The 15,842-nt window shown below is 44.3% G+C and overlaps 1 protein-coding gene across 4 annotated transcripts in view; it reads left to right on the plus strand.

Moving 5' to 3' along the window:
- Positions 1–15,842, plus strand: part of ddc (dopa decarboxylase) — a 123,414-nt gene that overhangs the window by 39,195 nt on the left and 68,377 nt on the right. For 3 of the 4 annotated variants that reach the window (XM_086114453.1, XM_086114451.1, XM_086114454.1), the window contains exons 7-8: positions 7,422–7,488; positions 7,835–7,929. The exons of the other annotated variant lie outside the window; for it this stretch is intronic. In XM_086114453.1, coding sequence (XP_085970579.1) covers positions 7,422–7,488; positions 7,835–7,929 — 162 coding nt within the window. The remainder of the gene's footprint in view (positions 1–7,421; positions 7,489–7,834; positions 7,930–15,842) is intronic. 4 annotated transcript variants of the gene reach the window in all.

Consider the following 15,842-nt stretch of genomic DNA (forward strand, 5'->3'; position numbering starts at 1 on the left):
TGTGCAAAGTAGTTCCGCAACCAGATCAACGTCTTCTTCTTCAGCCGTTTTGGGTTAAAATGCAGTGATAGCTCCCTCTAGCAGGCGCTAATCCAATCACCGAACGCGCACGTCCAGTCTCGACGTAAGGCATTCTAGCTGGCCCCGGTGCGCAGACTCGTGATCTGATTGGCTATTGCAACCTGACTGTGCCCGTTCATTTTCAGCGCACAGGGGCCTGCTCTGTTTAATCTGAAGGCCCCGAGCAAGTTTAATTTACCTGGCAACACAAGCTAGCTGAAATATGATTGGTTAAAAACTCTACCATAATAAATAAGTTATTTATCGAGTGGCTTCCAATGTTATTTAAAATAACATTGAAAGGCACTCGACTAAGTGGAAATAATATGACGTAAAGAATACAGAGAATAATTGTGTTTACATATTTATGAAAATAAAAAACATGAATTAAATTTATGTTATTGTCTGAATGTTTAGGCCAGCAGAGATGGTCCGCCACTGATTATTTGCAATTGTAATGGAAATTTGACATCAAACAGGGCTAAAATGTAAGTAACTATTCGTACCATTGAATGCTGACCAGTTATTTTGCAGATAAGCAAAGTTGCCTGCTCATGCACTCGACTGCATTCTATGTTGCTGCTCAAAATGCTGATTGTGCTGACCTTCACCCCTCCCAACGAGATAAAAAGAGAGCCTAAGACTCAGGGGGAGAAGGCTCTCTTGACAGATCTGTGAACGGTGTCTCTCCATGTTTTTTTTTCTCCAATAAATCTCATCATTTTTGATAATTCTTTTTGTCTTGGTTTCCCTGGACAAGACACAACACTTTCTTTTATCCATAAATCTCATTTTAAATGATAATTTTAACACCACTCTGAAAAACAATCACAATATTCTATTACCGCCGAGCTATTTATAGCTCTGTGGTCCTTGCCGGAGACTCGGTGCTGTGATCTAGTGTGCATCAGAACTGGTCTGGTTGCAGGAGAACAAAATTAGATTTTTTTTTTTAAATTCAGGAGTAATGGTTAAAATTGCACAATTCAGAGGCCTTTTATTTTAAAATGCCACATCAGATCTTAATGAAAGTGTCTTGGTTAGATACCTGGGGTGGCCTCGTGTGCCGGTTAGGGCTGATCTGGATGTGAGACAATGAAATAATGATTTTTTTTTTTTTTAATCAGCTTGTCCTCACAAGGGTCGCGTGGGAGGTTGGAGGCTATCCAGCCATCTTCGGGCAGTAGGCAGGGGACACCCTAAACCGGTTGCCAGCCAATTGCAGGGCACACAGAGACGAACAACCATCCGCGCTCACACTCACACCTAGGGACAATCTAGAGCAGTGGTGGGCAAACTACGGCCCGCGGGCCGGATCCGGCCCGTTGGTATTTTTAATCCGGTCCGCCGAAGATTGGTGCACAATTAAGGTTTGATTGCATTCATTTCGTTTGGACTTGTAATGACAGGTATTTCAACACCAGGTGGCGCAGTTACTTCAAGTTGCAGAGCACGGGGAGCGAGGGGAAGACGAAGAAAGAGGGAGAGAGTAATGACCATGGAAGGGAAAGTGATATGTATCTGATTGAACGAAGCGGGTAACAAAGTACGAAACATTCAGGAGACGCCTGGAGTCGGAAAGAATCAAATCTACGAGACTTTGAAAAACAAAGAAGCGATTCTTACTCAGTCCGATTCTGGCAATTTCCATGCTCAGAGTGAATTGCTTGTGGCTCGAGTAAATGAACATTTCCTACAATGGTTTGATTGTTATCATGTTAAAAACTTTCCGCAAACTGGACCGCTAATAAGAGTCGGAGAGCAGTCAAATGTGTAGAGCGTGAACAACAGGGGGCTCAGTACACATCCTTGAGGAGAACCGGTGCTGAGTGTGATGGTGGAGGAGAATGTTACATTATTACTGGCATACAAATACATTGTGCTATCTTCTTTATTTTCTATTTCTATTTCTAACTTTTGGCCCGGCCCTCCACAATATTTTCTGCTTCTCATTTGCCCCCCCCCCCCCTCCGGGAAAATAATTGCCCACCCCTGATTTAGAGTGTTCAATGAGCCCGCCAGGTATGTTTTTGGACTGTGGAAGGAAACCGGAGTACCCGGAGAAAACCCACGCAGGCCCGGGAAGAACATGCAAACCCCACATGGGGAGGCCGGAGCTGGAATTGAACCTAGTACCTTTGCACTGTGAGGTCGAAGCGCTAGTTACTACTACCCCAGGCCGCCGTAAAGAGGCCTTTAATCTTAAAAAAACATGAGAGCTTGAAGTCCTTTGGTTGGATACAAGGGATGGTGTAGTTTGCCCGAAATGTGGTGTGGTGGCGGTTTAATGAAAATTTACAGTATATTTTTATGATTATTTTTTCCCCAACAGGTGTGAAGGTCAAATTTGCAGATTTCAGATGCCCTTTATTTTTCGAAATCAACATCACATCTTAATGAAAGTAATTTGGTTGGACGCCAGGGGTTGTCCAGTTTGCCCTACAACTAGTCTGGTTGTGGAATAACAAAATTTGAATTTAAATCTATGTTTTAAAATCAGGTAGAAAGGCAAAAATGGCATATTTCCGAGGCCTTTTATTTAATAAAAAAACGAAGGCAGTTGTTAATGAAAATATGTTGATTGGATACCCCGGGTAGTTTAGTAGGCCCTGGATCTGGTCTGGTTGGGGAATAATGAAATTTGAATTTTTTATGATTTTTTTATTCGTTCATTTAAATTTCTTAGTTTTGTGACTGCTACTTCAATAAACTAAAATACAGGACCCAGCTACACATTGAGCAAGAGCTGAGAGTTGCGGTGTCCTGCTTCCAACCTCGCTTCGAAAAGCTGTGCATTGCAAAACATGCTCATTGTAGCCATTAATCCAGACATCATCTTTGATTCAGCACAAATTATATATTTTTGTTTTGCAGGTGAAAGTTTTTTTAATATTGTGCTCCTGATTTAATGTTGGTGATCAGTTTGAATGCATTATTATTTTTTGGTTTTATGTAATTTTATTTTTCAGTATCGTATGGTTTGACATGGTCAGTCAAAAAATGTTTCCAGTTTAATTCAGGATTTTTTTTTTGAATTTCACATGCACTAAATCTTTTCTGTTTCAGTTAATAATATTATTTTTTTTAAGTTGGTCCATATTTATTTCTTTTTATATTCTTAAACGTTAATAAGGATCCAGTGTTATGTAGAGGTGTACTTATAACAATTTTATAGACAAATATTATTTTAAGTCGCGCGGGGGGTGGGGGGGCGCGAGATGTTTTTTTTCTTCCTGGGGGAGCATGACAGAAAATAATTGAGAAGCACTGCCCTAAAGTAAGGCTACCATTGTGCAGTCGTAGTAGAAGAAGAAAACCCTTTATTTGTCTCACAATGGAGAAATTCGCAATTTACATCAGCAAAAAAATATATACAGTATATATATGAAAAGGAGAAAAAACAAAGCAAGTATTTGCATGTACACAAAGAAACATTTTTAAAAAACAATTAAAAATGGACTGAACACAGTACTGAGTGGAATATAAATATACTGGTAAGCATATATATGCATATGCAAAAGTGACTGTGCTATTTAAAATGGGTGAGTGTGGGGGGGGGGGGGTGTCCAGATTTTCACGTGTGTTTATTCGACAGCCTAACAATAGTTGGCAGGAACGAGCGGTGGTACCTCTCCCTCTTGCAGCACGGTTGTATCAATCTCTGGTCGAAGGAGCTGCTCACTGCTGGCCTGGAGGGTGTAGGTGGGTCTGTCCATCATAACTGTTAGCTTATCTAGCATCCTCCTGTTGCCCACCTCCTTCAGAGTGTCCAGGGAGCAGCCCAGGACAGAGCTGGCCCTCCTGACCAGTCGGTCCAGTCTCTCCCTGTCCTGGGCTGATATGCTGCCTGACCAGCATGCTATGCCATTGTGAATGGCTGAGGCCAATGACAGCCCAATGACTGCTGTGTTAATATGTGCAGAGTCATCGAGCAGAGATAAAGTGATCAGTGGTGCAACACAATACTATGGCTGGTGCAGATCATCATTTTTTATGTGACCAGTAGCAGCAATTGTAGTCCAACTTTGGGTGTGCAATTATACTGAGAGTACTTGAGCACTTTAAAATGTCTGGTGCTGTGGAATATCGATCAATGACAATTGTTCAAGTATGCACAGAGCTGGAGCTACAATGATCATTGACGTAACACTGTTCCACAGGGCTGTGCAAAAATGCAAATCCTTTTTTGTGGTGGCCCCAAACCAGACTGTGATAGAGGAAGACAGGACTGATTCGATGACTGCTGTATCGAACTGTCTCAGCAGCTCCTGTGGCAGGCCGTGCTTCCTCAGCAGCCTCAGGAAGTACATCCTCTGCTGGACCTTTTTTCAGGATGGAGTTAATGTTGGCCTCCCACTTCATGAGAGATGATGATTCTCAGGAACCTGAAGGTCTTGACGATCGACACAGGGCAGTTGGATAGTGTGAGGGGCATCTGTGGTAAAGGATGTTTCCTAAAGTCCATGATCATCTCTGCAATCTTGAGCGTGTTCAGCTCCAGGTTGTGTTGGCTGCCATTTCTCCCTTTTTGATAGCTGCTGTCCAATTACGCCTTGTTTCTTCTTTTGGCAGCTTCGAAAATGCTTTTCTCTCATTTTGTCCCCTTTTGCTGGTGCACAACATTTTTCTGTCATTGTCAAAGTGTGGTGTTTGCAGCTACTCAAAGTAGCGACATATTTTATCCTGCCAAGTGGTGCTGTTTAATTGTGGAGCAGTTCATTGTGGAATGTGATACATTCACGTCTGGAGCTCTATTCCTATTCTTCGTAACCAATAGACTTGCTGAATGTAGCGCCGAACTTCTTTACCAATTATTTTTCTTCTCTTTTTTTCTTGTGGCCGGGGGCCTCGGCCAGCCCCTCGGACCACCAGACCGACCAGTCCCCAATGGGATCCACTGGGGGAAACTCTTCCTTGTTGACTAGCCTGCCCCGCCTTCACACCTGATCAAGCAAGTAGTGATGATGGGCAGATCGATCCAAATATCGATAATATCAATACCAAGTCAATATTCATATTGGATCGATACTTGAGCAATGCAATCAAACTATCGTGTCAGTTTCACTCCCCAATACACCAATGCCGGTTTGTCAAACAGCCAGCCCCGGGCAGACATAATTTGCTCCCCCACTCCCACCCCTCTTGTGAATTTGCAGCGCAAACAAGCAAGCCGTCTGCTCGGATCTGCCCGCCCACCAAGCACCAGCACACACATGCACACACCTAATGCATACGTAAAACGCTCACTAAAACCTGCAACCAGCATATTTGTTCTGCATATGATGGCTTCTTCTTTTTAACCAAAGCTTTGGGGATTGTTTAAATGTTTACATTAAATTTGTTATATTTTCATTTTTTTCTGGATTTCCTGAATGTACATTGAAAGTTTTGGTTTCCTAAATGTTTTATCAAATATTTTGTGAAATGACAATCTTGAACAACTTTTTGGGGGTCATGGATAAAATTGTGAAAATTCAATGGAAGGATAAATTACATTTTTGGATGTTCGTTTCTGAACAAAACCTAGGAAAAATAATTCTTTTTCTGCTGGTCATTTTGTGCACCTTTTTAAAGAACAAAATCCAGACATTGCTCATGTGGGGATAAAGTATAATTTCATATTTGCCAGTAAAATTATAACAGGGCACCCCGGGAGTCGAGTGGTTAGCACGTTGACTTCACAGTGCAGAGACACCAGGTTCCATTCCAGCTCTGGCCTTCCTATGTGGAGTTTGCATGTTCTCCCTGAGCCTGCGTGGGTTTTCTCCGGGTCCTCCGGTTTCCTCCCACATTCCAAAAACATGCATGGCAGGCTGATTGAACACTCAAAATTGTCCCTAGGTGTGAGTGTGGGTGCGAATGGTTGTTCGTTTCTGTGTGCCCTGCGATTGGCTGGCAACTGATTCAGGGTGTGCCCCGCCTACTGCCCGAAGACAGCTGGGATAGGCTCCAGCACCTCCCGCGACCCTTGTGAGAATCAAGCGGTTCAGAAAAATGGATGAATGAAATTATAACAAAGCTTTTCACCCATCCATCCAATGAACGAAGCTTATCCTCACAAGGTTCGCTGATGTGCTGGAGCCTATCCCAGCTGTCTTCAGGCAGTAGCCGGGGTACACCCTGAACTGGTTGCCAGCCAAACGCAGAGCATAAACGAACAACCATTTGTACTCACAGTCACACCTAGGGACAATTTAGAGCAGGGGTGCCCAGTACGTCGATCCTGATCTACCGGTAGATCTAAGACAGGTCCCAAGTAGATCTGAGGAGTGTCGAGGAGAAAACAAACAAACAAACAACCATTTGTGTGTCTTCGTACATGTTAGTAATATATATTTTTTGCGTTAATGTATGCTGCACCCTGATCATCCTATCAGTCTCATTTTCACAAAAATAAAATAAAATAAAGCAGGTAAATCTTGAATTTACGGTGGCGCGTGATTACATCACCGGAAGTTGTTTGCGCTCAGCAGTCTGCAATTGCAGCTTGTAATCAGAGCTGTTGCGCTCTATCTTTTATCGTCATTATTCTCATTCAGAGTTTGCTTCGTGTACAATTCACCGAGGGCACGGACAAAGAATAGGAATCTAGGAGGGCCCAGGGAAGCACTTTAAAACGGTACATGTGAGCTAGGATAGTTAACAGGCTGCAAAAGTGCATCGCATGCCTCAGTTTCAGGCTGTTTCTCATCATGGCGTGTGTGTGTGTGTGTGTGTGTGTGTGTGTGTGTGCGTGTGTGTGTGTGTGTGTGTGTGTGTGCGTGTGTGTGTGTGTGTGTGTGTGCGTGTGTGTGTGTGTGTGTGTGTGTGCGTGGTTGCGTGTGTGTGCACGTGCGCGCGCGTGCCGGTAAGGGGAGATCCCGGGAGGTTAGTTGATCGAAAAGTAGATCTTCGGTCCAAAAGGTTTGGGCATCCCTGATTTAGAGTGTTCTTTAACCATCCATGCATTGTTTTGGAATGTGGGGGGGAAACAGGAGTACCCAGAGAAAACCCACACAGGCACGGAGAGAACATGCAAACGCCACACAGAAAAGCTGGAGCCCGAATCAAAACTGCACCTCTGCACTGTGAGGTGGACATGCTAACCAGTCGACCACTGTTTGGCCCAGACTTAAAGTTGAAAATCAAAATATCAAATAAATGCTCAAAAGGCTTTCCAGAACCATGCACACTCCAAGGTGTTTTTCCAATGGTAACAATGTTTCAAAGTGTGTTAACTTAGTCCACAAAGTACCAATGTTATTCAGGAGTTTTTGTGTATATTGTGGCTGTGTAGAGTAAAAATATTAATCCAATGCTTTAAATGACAATAATAACAAGACATTATCATTGTCGTTTCATTTTCATTGTGTGTGTTGTAGTTCTGTGCAACGCTTGGCACTACTGCATCGTGTGCGTTTGATCATATTTCGGAGCTGGGGCCTATATGTAAGTCACCTTGAAATAATTACATTTAAATTAATGACTTTACAATTACCTTTTCTTTTTTTTTTTTTGCCTCTCTGCAACGCATTTCATAAATTTTCCAAAGCTAAAGATGTCCAGTACAAGAGCTGTTTGTTTCTGTCAGCGAGGTATTGATATTGTATATGTGCTACTACCGTATATTTTACTAAATTGGTAATGATAGATTTATAAAGCTTCATACTGCTTTTCATCCGATCAGATTAGAATGTGTATGTGTACCTAATACCATTACCTTGTGTTATTATTGAAGAACAAGTAAAGACAACAAATACATGTGAACAATAATGTTGTTTGTTGGCTGCTGCAGGTAATGAGCAGAACATGTGGATGCATGTTGATGCTGCGTATGCTGGGAGTGCATTTATCTGTCCTGAGTTTCGGCCTTTGTTGAATGGCATAGAGGTATGTAAAAAAAAAAGAGAGAGAAATCAAACAAATACATGCTTTATACACCATCTGGTCACATCATTGACCACTTGCACTATTCAATGAAGTCCATTACAAGAGCTGTGTCTAAAATGTCACCTTTATCAAGACACTCATGTTAGTTTGGACTGACACTGTTATTAACATTACAATGGGACAACTGCATTCATTGCTTATGCCTAATCATGTTTTTGCTCCTTTCCCTGATGTTCAGTAGGATTTACAAGGACAATTTGGAAGAGTTAAATGAATTGCTCTTAGCCAATCGGAGATGTTTTTAGCTGTATTTTGGGACAGTATCCTGTTGCAAGACCTGTGACTGAGACCAGGCTTTTTGACTCCTTTAATAGTCTTCAGATTTCATTGTACCCTGCACCAGTTCAAGACAGGAAGTGCCAGATGTGCATTTACATTTACAGATGTGCATTTTACAGCGTACTTTTTATTAGCACTTGACTAAAGTTGAAGTACAGCAGATCAGTGCTGATCTTGAACGGTCATGACAGAAAATCCAAAGTCCCACCAGTCCAAGAACCAGACAAGACTTGTGGAAGTTGAGTCGAACACAAGACCTTTGAAATGTAGTCTGGAGGTCGGTCTTGAGAGAAAGTCCTCACTGCAAATGCCTACCCCAATAATAAATCATATTGTTGAATTGTTGCATTTTCTGACAGAAATCATCAAAATTGAGCATTAGTATCTTTGGGGGGAAAAAAGATGTTTGGATGCAGATCTTTAGATCAATATAAGTGAATATTGTGAACACTACAAGTGAAAGCTTTTTTCCATTGGCTCTTTTTTTTGTAACCAAAATGAAACACACTTCAACTACAGAAATACTTTAAAAATGTCAACACAAATTTCGTCATCTTACAGCGTGAAACTAAGTCATGAAAAGAAAACCAGAAACACCAGGCCCCTTGTTTTTTAAACAAGCTTTTTGCACGAATTTCTCCACACAGTCAAGAAAAAAAAAATATATATATATATACTGTACATATATATTCATTTTATTTTATACTTGGTTCATATTTTTATTCAGTACTTTGAGTTTGAACAGATTTTTCAAAGATCATTTGGGCCCGAGCAACCGCTGGGATTGTCCATTCTTTTTATGGACATTATTATGATTATTAAGGCTTTAGCAGAGACCACTGTGAGGTTCCTATTGTTTTTGTAGAAATTATGCTGCTGCTGCTGATCATGATTTTTATTGTTTATTTTTATACACACATACACACACACACGCACACACACAAAAAGCTTTTGGGGACCTAAACCTGCACGAAAACTCACCAAACTTTGCACACCCATGAGGCCTGGTGAAAATTATATTTTAAAATCGGTGTAAACAAGGAAAATATAATAATGTAGCGCCACCCAGAATGCAAAAAATAAATAGCCAGTCACGGTACATTTGACCTAGTCCCACGAAAATTGGCAGGCATGGTAGCACCCCAAGTTGCACAAAAAAGTGCATTGCACCATAGTGAGCCAGCCATAAGTGACCTATGAAATTTTGATGTCCAATTTTGCCCCATTTTTGCACATTTACCGGGGTCATAGTTTTGCACCCTTGATCTAGATAGGTGGTTCTTAACCTGGGTTTGGAGCCTCTACCATGGAGGTGAAGACACACCCGACTCAACATGTCAATTAGTTATGACCCGCCCGCTATCACTGGCTGCAGATGATCGCATTGCATTGCCTGTCCAATCAGTGCTGCGGAAAATTTAGTTCGCTCAGTAGTCAATGTGTGACTGTCGTGATAGTACGTTGTGTGATTTTTTTTTGAATGTTTTAATACATGCTTACTATGTTGAGCAAAAAAAAACAACCCCCAAAGTGGTCGGACGAGTATGTACCACATGGATTCACATGCATCACCGAACGTGATGGGACCCAGCATTCTATCTGCATTTGTCATACCAAGTTAAGCGACTCTAGCCTCGCACCGGCAAAACTGAAGGAACGCTTTTTCAATCTGATTTTTATTTTTCACTAAGTATTCCTCCCCCAGTGATTGTAATATAATGCAGTGCAATGCCTCTAGTGGTGGAAGTATTGTATTACAGTGCAGCGCCCCGAGTGGCGGAAGTAGTTAGAACCACCCAAAAAGTCAGTGGGGTAGCCATTTTGATTCATAACAGTGGAGAGGTGTGATCACATCCACTTCCATCTTCTTTTGTTTGACACATTCAGGCACAATCTGTAAGTACATTTACACAGTTGCACATATTACTCTTTGTTGTGCACGTTATTTATTGTCATATCTAAATATTTCATCAGTTAATCTCTGTAGATAACAGAATTGTTGAATAAGATAGAGAATAAGGCTGTTACATGAATGTCGAATGTCATTTCATATGTATAATTGGATGTTATACAAACGTTCGTGTTGTGTTTCTGTTTGTGTACAGTTTTACAAGAAATACTTCCAAAAAAATACCAAACAGTCGATTCTCATCTTTGTCTTTTGATTGGAGGATTGTTTAGCTCGCTGTCTACGCCATGCTCTCATGTCAAACGCATGGCTTGGGCAGAAGACGAAGGGTTCAGTGAACTTGCAAGTGAACTGGTTGGGTTTGGTACCTCTAACAAGGTTAAGAACCACTGATCTAGACAATTTGTCCAATTGACTTCAAACTTTGGCTCTACAATGTTCAGACCTGGGACAAAAATAGTGACTATATATATTTTTTGTTTTTGAAATAACTATATGACGGGGCGGAGAATTAAATATGAGTCTTTCACCACAAAAGAGGAAATCCCTCAAAGGTCCCCTGCACATGCTCCAAAAAATCTCAATGTCTATTAACAATCATGACCTGAAGACATTTATTAGTTTATATACTGTTATACGTATAGCACCACTTTGTGATGACTGGAAATAGATTTTTTACATTTTAAACATACTACACGCAGCATGTTGAATGAATCCAACTTAAGAGTTGACCTTGCTCTACATCGAATTTTGTGACTTTTTGGCAAAGAGCGTGGCCATTACAGTGCTGCAAACCCTGATGATTCAACATGACAATAAGCGTTACTCTAACTGACCCAGGTGATTCTCTTTTCCAAATGTCACTTATTTCATAGAAGTCGAGGCCTGAAGACATCTACAAATGTATTTTTCATCTTAGTGGTAGCGCCACCTACTGGCTAAAGGAAATAACTGTTTTATTCTTTGATGTTTTTCTCGTAGCTGGTTAACCAGATCTACTTGATATTTGCTTTATATTGCTTGTTTTCAGCCCTTCATGATGTTAAAATGTGTGCAGTTTGGGAACTAAACAATGTTAATTTTGAGGGTCTAAACATGCACTAAAACTCCTGAAACTTTGTAGACACATCAGGCCGGGGAAAGTCATTAATATTTTATTAGTTCATTGTGCAATTTTTGAAAAATGGCTCACTGGCGCGCCCTAAACCCCTCCGTGAGCCGTCTAATACCGTGGTGGAGGGGTTTGTGTGTCCCAATGATCCTAGGAGCTAAGTTGTCTGGGGCTTTATGCCCCTGGCAGGGTCACCCATGGCAAACAGGTCCTAGGTGAGGGACCAGACAAAGCACGGCTCACAAAGCCCCTTATGATAAAGAAAATCGATGGCACTCAGTTTCCCTTGCCCGGACGCGGGTCACCGGGGCCCCCCTCTGGAGCCAGGCCTGGAGGTGGGGCTCGTTGGCGAGCGCCTACACCCCGTGGTGCCTACACCCATGGGGCCCGGCCGGGCTCAGCCCGAAGAGGCAACGTGGGTCCCCCTTCTCATGGTCTCACCACCCATGGGAGGGGCCAAAGGGGTCGGGTGCAATGTGAGCTGGGCGGCAGAATAGGCGGGGACCCTGGCGGTCCGATCCTCGGCTGCAGAAGCTAGCTCTTGGGGCATGGAATGTCACCTCTCTGGCAGGGAAGGAGCCCGAGCTGGTGTGCGAGGCAGAGAAGTTCCGACTGGATATAGTCGGACTTGCCTCCACACACAGCCTGGGTTCTGGTACCAGTTCTCTCGAGAGGGGTTGGACTCTCTTCCACTCTGGAGTTGCTCACGGTGAGAGGCGCAAAGCAGGTGTGGGCATACTCATTGCCCCCCGGCTCAGTGCCTGTACATTGGGGTTCACACCGGTAGACGAGAGGGTTGCCTCCCTCCGCCTTCGGGTGGGGCGGCAGGTCCTGACTGTTGTTTGTGCATATGCACCAAACAGCAGCTCAGCATACCCACCCTTTTTGGAGTCCTTGGAGGGTGTGCTGGAGAGTACTCCTGCTGGGGACTCCCTTGTTCTGCTGGGGGACTTCAATGCTCACGTGGGCAATGACAGTGAGACCTGCAGGGGCGTGATTGGGAGGAACGCCCCCCCCCCCCCCCCCCGATCAGAACTCGAGTGGAGTTTTGTTATTGGACTTCTGGGCTCGTCACGGATTGTCCATAACGAACACCTTGTTCAAACATAAGGGTGTCCATATGTGCACTTGGCACCAGGACACCCTAGGCCGTAGTTCGATGATCGACTTTGTGGTTGTATCGTCGGATTTGCGGCCGCATGTTTTGGACACTCGGGTGAAGAGAGGGGCATAGCTGTCAACTGATCACCACCTGGTGGTGAGTAGGCTCCGATGGTGGGGGAAGATGCCGGTCCGTCCTGGCAGATCCAAACGTATTGTGAGGGTTTGTTGGGAGCGTCTGGCGGAATCCCCTGTCACAAAGAGTTTCAACTCCCACCTCCGGCAGAGCTTTTCCCATGTCCCGGGGGATGCGGGGGGCATTGAGTCCGAATGGACCATGTTCCGTGCCTCTATTGTTGAGGCGGCCAATCTGAGTTGTGGACGTAAGGTGGTTGGTGACTGTCGTGGCGGCAACCCCCGTACTCGCTGGTGGACACCAGCAGTAAGGGATGCCGTCAAGCTGAAGAAGGAGTCCTATCGGGCCTTTATGGCCTGTGGGACCCCAGAGGCAGGTGACGGGTATCGACTGGCCAAGCCTAACGCAGCTTCGGTGGTCGCCGAGGCAAAAACCCGGGCGTGGGAAGAGTTCGGTGAGGCCATGGAAGCCGACTTCCGGACGGCTTCGAGGAAATTCTGGTCCACCATCCGACGTCTCAGGAGGGGGAAGCAGTGCACCACTAACACTGTGTACAGTGGGGATGGGGCGCTGCTGACTTAGACTCGGGACGTTGTGAACCGGTGGGCAGAGTACTTCGAAGACCTCCTCAACTCCACCAACACGCCTTGCTTGGAGGAAGCAGAGTCTGAGGACCCTGAGGTGGGCTCTCCTATCTCTGTGGTTGAAGTCACCGATGTGGTTAAAAAGCTCCTCTGTGGCAAGGCCCCAGGGTGGATGAGATCCGCCCGGAGTTCCTCAAGGCTCTGGATGTTGTGGGGCTGTGGGAGTTTTCGTCCAGCGGACCAGCTCTACACCCTTAGCAGGGTCCTCGAGGGTATGTGGGAATTCGCCCAACCAGTCTACATGTGGTTTGTGGACTTGGAGAAGGCGTTTGACCGTGTCACTCGGGGAGTTCTGTGGGGGGTGCCATGGGTATGGGGTACCGAACCCCCTGATACGGGCTGTTCGGTCACTATACCACCGATGTCAGAGTTTGGTTCGCATTGCCGGCAGTAAGTCGGAATCGTTTCCAGTGAGGGTAGGACTCCGCCAAGGCTGCCCTTTGTCGCCGATTCTGTTCATAACCTTTATGGACAGAATTTCTAGGCGCAGCCGAAGCGTTGAGGGGGTCCGTTTTGGTGGCCTCAGTATTACATCTCTGCTTTTTGCAGATGATGTGGTACTGTTGGCTCCTTCAAGCAGGGCTCTCCAACTCTCACTGTGGAGCGTTTCACAGCCGAGTGTGAAGCGGTTGGGATGAAAATCAGCACCTCCAAATCTGAAACAATGGTCTTCAATCGGAAAAGGGTGGAGTGCCCCCTCTGGGTCGGAGAGGAGATCTTACCCCAAGTGGAGGAGTTTAAGTATCTTGGGGTCTTGTTCACGAATGAGGGCAGAAGGGAGCGAGAGATCGACAGGCGGATCGGTGCAGCATCTGCTGTGATGCGGACGCTGTATCGGTCTGTCGTGGTAAAGAAGGAGCTGAGCCAAAGGGCGAAGCTCTCAATTTACCGGTCGATCTACGTTCCAACCCTCATCTATGGTCACGAGCTATGGGTCGTGACCGAAAGAACGAGATCCCAGATACAAGCGGCCGAAATGAATTTTCTCCGCAGGGTGTCTGGGCTCTCCCTTAGAGATAAGGTGAGAAGCTCGGTCATCCGGGAGGGGCTCAGAGTCGAGCCGCTTCTCCTCCACATCGAGAGGAGCCAGATGAGGTGGCTTGGGCATCTGATTCGGATGCCTCCTGAACGCCTCCCTGGTGAGGTGTTCCGGGCATGTCCCACCGGGAGGAGACCCCGAGGAAGACCCAGGACACGCTGGAGAGACTATGTCACCCGGCTGGCCTGGGAACGCCTCGGGATCCCCCGGGGAGAGCTGGAAGAAGTAGCTAGGGAGAGGGAAGTCTGGGCTTCCCTGCTAAAGCTGTTTCCCCCGCGAGCCGGCCCCGGATAAGCGGTAGAAGATGGATGGATGGATGGATGGCGCGCTCTAAACATTTTTCAAGCAGCCCCAGTTGTATGTCTCCGAGATCTACAAAAATCTTGTGGTGTATGTAACAAAGACCTAAAAAAATTATATTGGAGCCACATGCTAGACCTACAGAAAGTCTACCATTTTGAATTTACTTTTGAATTCATCATTACCATGTTCTTTTTTTTGGGTGTATTGCTGCTAGTAACTGTTTTCTTTGCACATTTTCAATAAATTGGCCCCAAAATTTTCCAAATTTGGATGGAAAACCCATTTTTGACATTGACATAAAAACACCTGCTATCCTGCCAAATGTGGATTGAATCATCACTGACGAGTGACACCGCCATTGCCACTGACCTTTTAGTGGGTTAAGTTTTGTACATGACCTGTTGCTAAACAACAAAGGTTATGATTCGAGACATATGGGGCGTTTCTATTTTAAGCGGAACAGCATTACAGGCTTTACACTATTGATGAAATGTGCAGACCAATTACAGTTTAGCCATCCCGCATGACCGCATGACTCGGCCAATCAAGTGTGCATCTTAGAAAGTAAAATCAGTCACTGTAGCACATCAGACAATTCAGTGAAAAGAGCATGGAAGTTCAGTAAAAGATGGAGAAAGGGAGAAAGTTTAAAAAATGGCCAAAAAAGAAAGAGAATATTTGGAACAAATGGTACTCTCGAGTGTTTTGTTGTTGTTGTTGTTTCTATTTTTATTTTTTTAATATGTACTTGCCACTAAATTCCCACTGGGAGCACCCATGCAAATGAGTGTATATCAAATGTCATTGTGAACATGAACATCACGCTTTTGAACAAACAATCTCGAAAACTGTTAAGTTGAAGATATGTTCATTTAAATTGTCATTTTTATGAGACTTCACCGTTGTGTCAAGATGCGAAACAGAAAAGGTGAAACCCTCTCTTTATTTTTCTTAAATACTTTAGTTGAACGCACACATTTTCACTTTTTATGTATTGATCTGAATTGGAAATGCTGCCATAATTTTAGTCCTAAAAAATAGATTTATAGTTTCACAAATTCTGACAAACTTGTTTTGTTCAGTGATATTTGACAATAATATTTTTTTTTTTCAATTGAATTAATTCGATTTCACAGAGGTATTGACTGTGTTGGAGGTGATCAAGCAGGGGGAAGCGTGTTGTGGACACGGCGGGATCCGTTCACCGTTCTCCACTTCCCCAAGTCCTCCGCGTGTTCGTTTGATTCGGGCTGAGTTGATGTGCGAAAATCAGAGGCTGGAAATGGAGAAGTTCTTGCAAGATGTTTTACTGAACGTGCAGGGCACAAGTG

This window comes from Hippocampus guttulatus, chromosome 6 (genome assembly GCF_054856545.1).
Source record: "Hippocampus guttulatus isolate MCC_2025c chromosome 6, RoL_Hgut_1.0, whole genome shotgun sequence".
In the NCBI taxonomy this organism is placed as follows: domain Eukaryota; kingdom Metazoa; phylum Chordata; class Actinopteri; order Syngnathiformes; family Syngnathidae; genus Hippocampus; species Hippocampus guttulatus.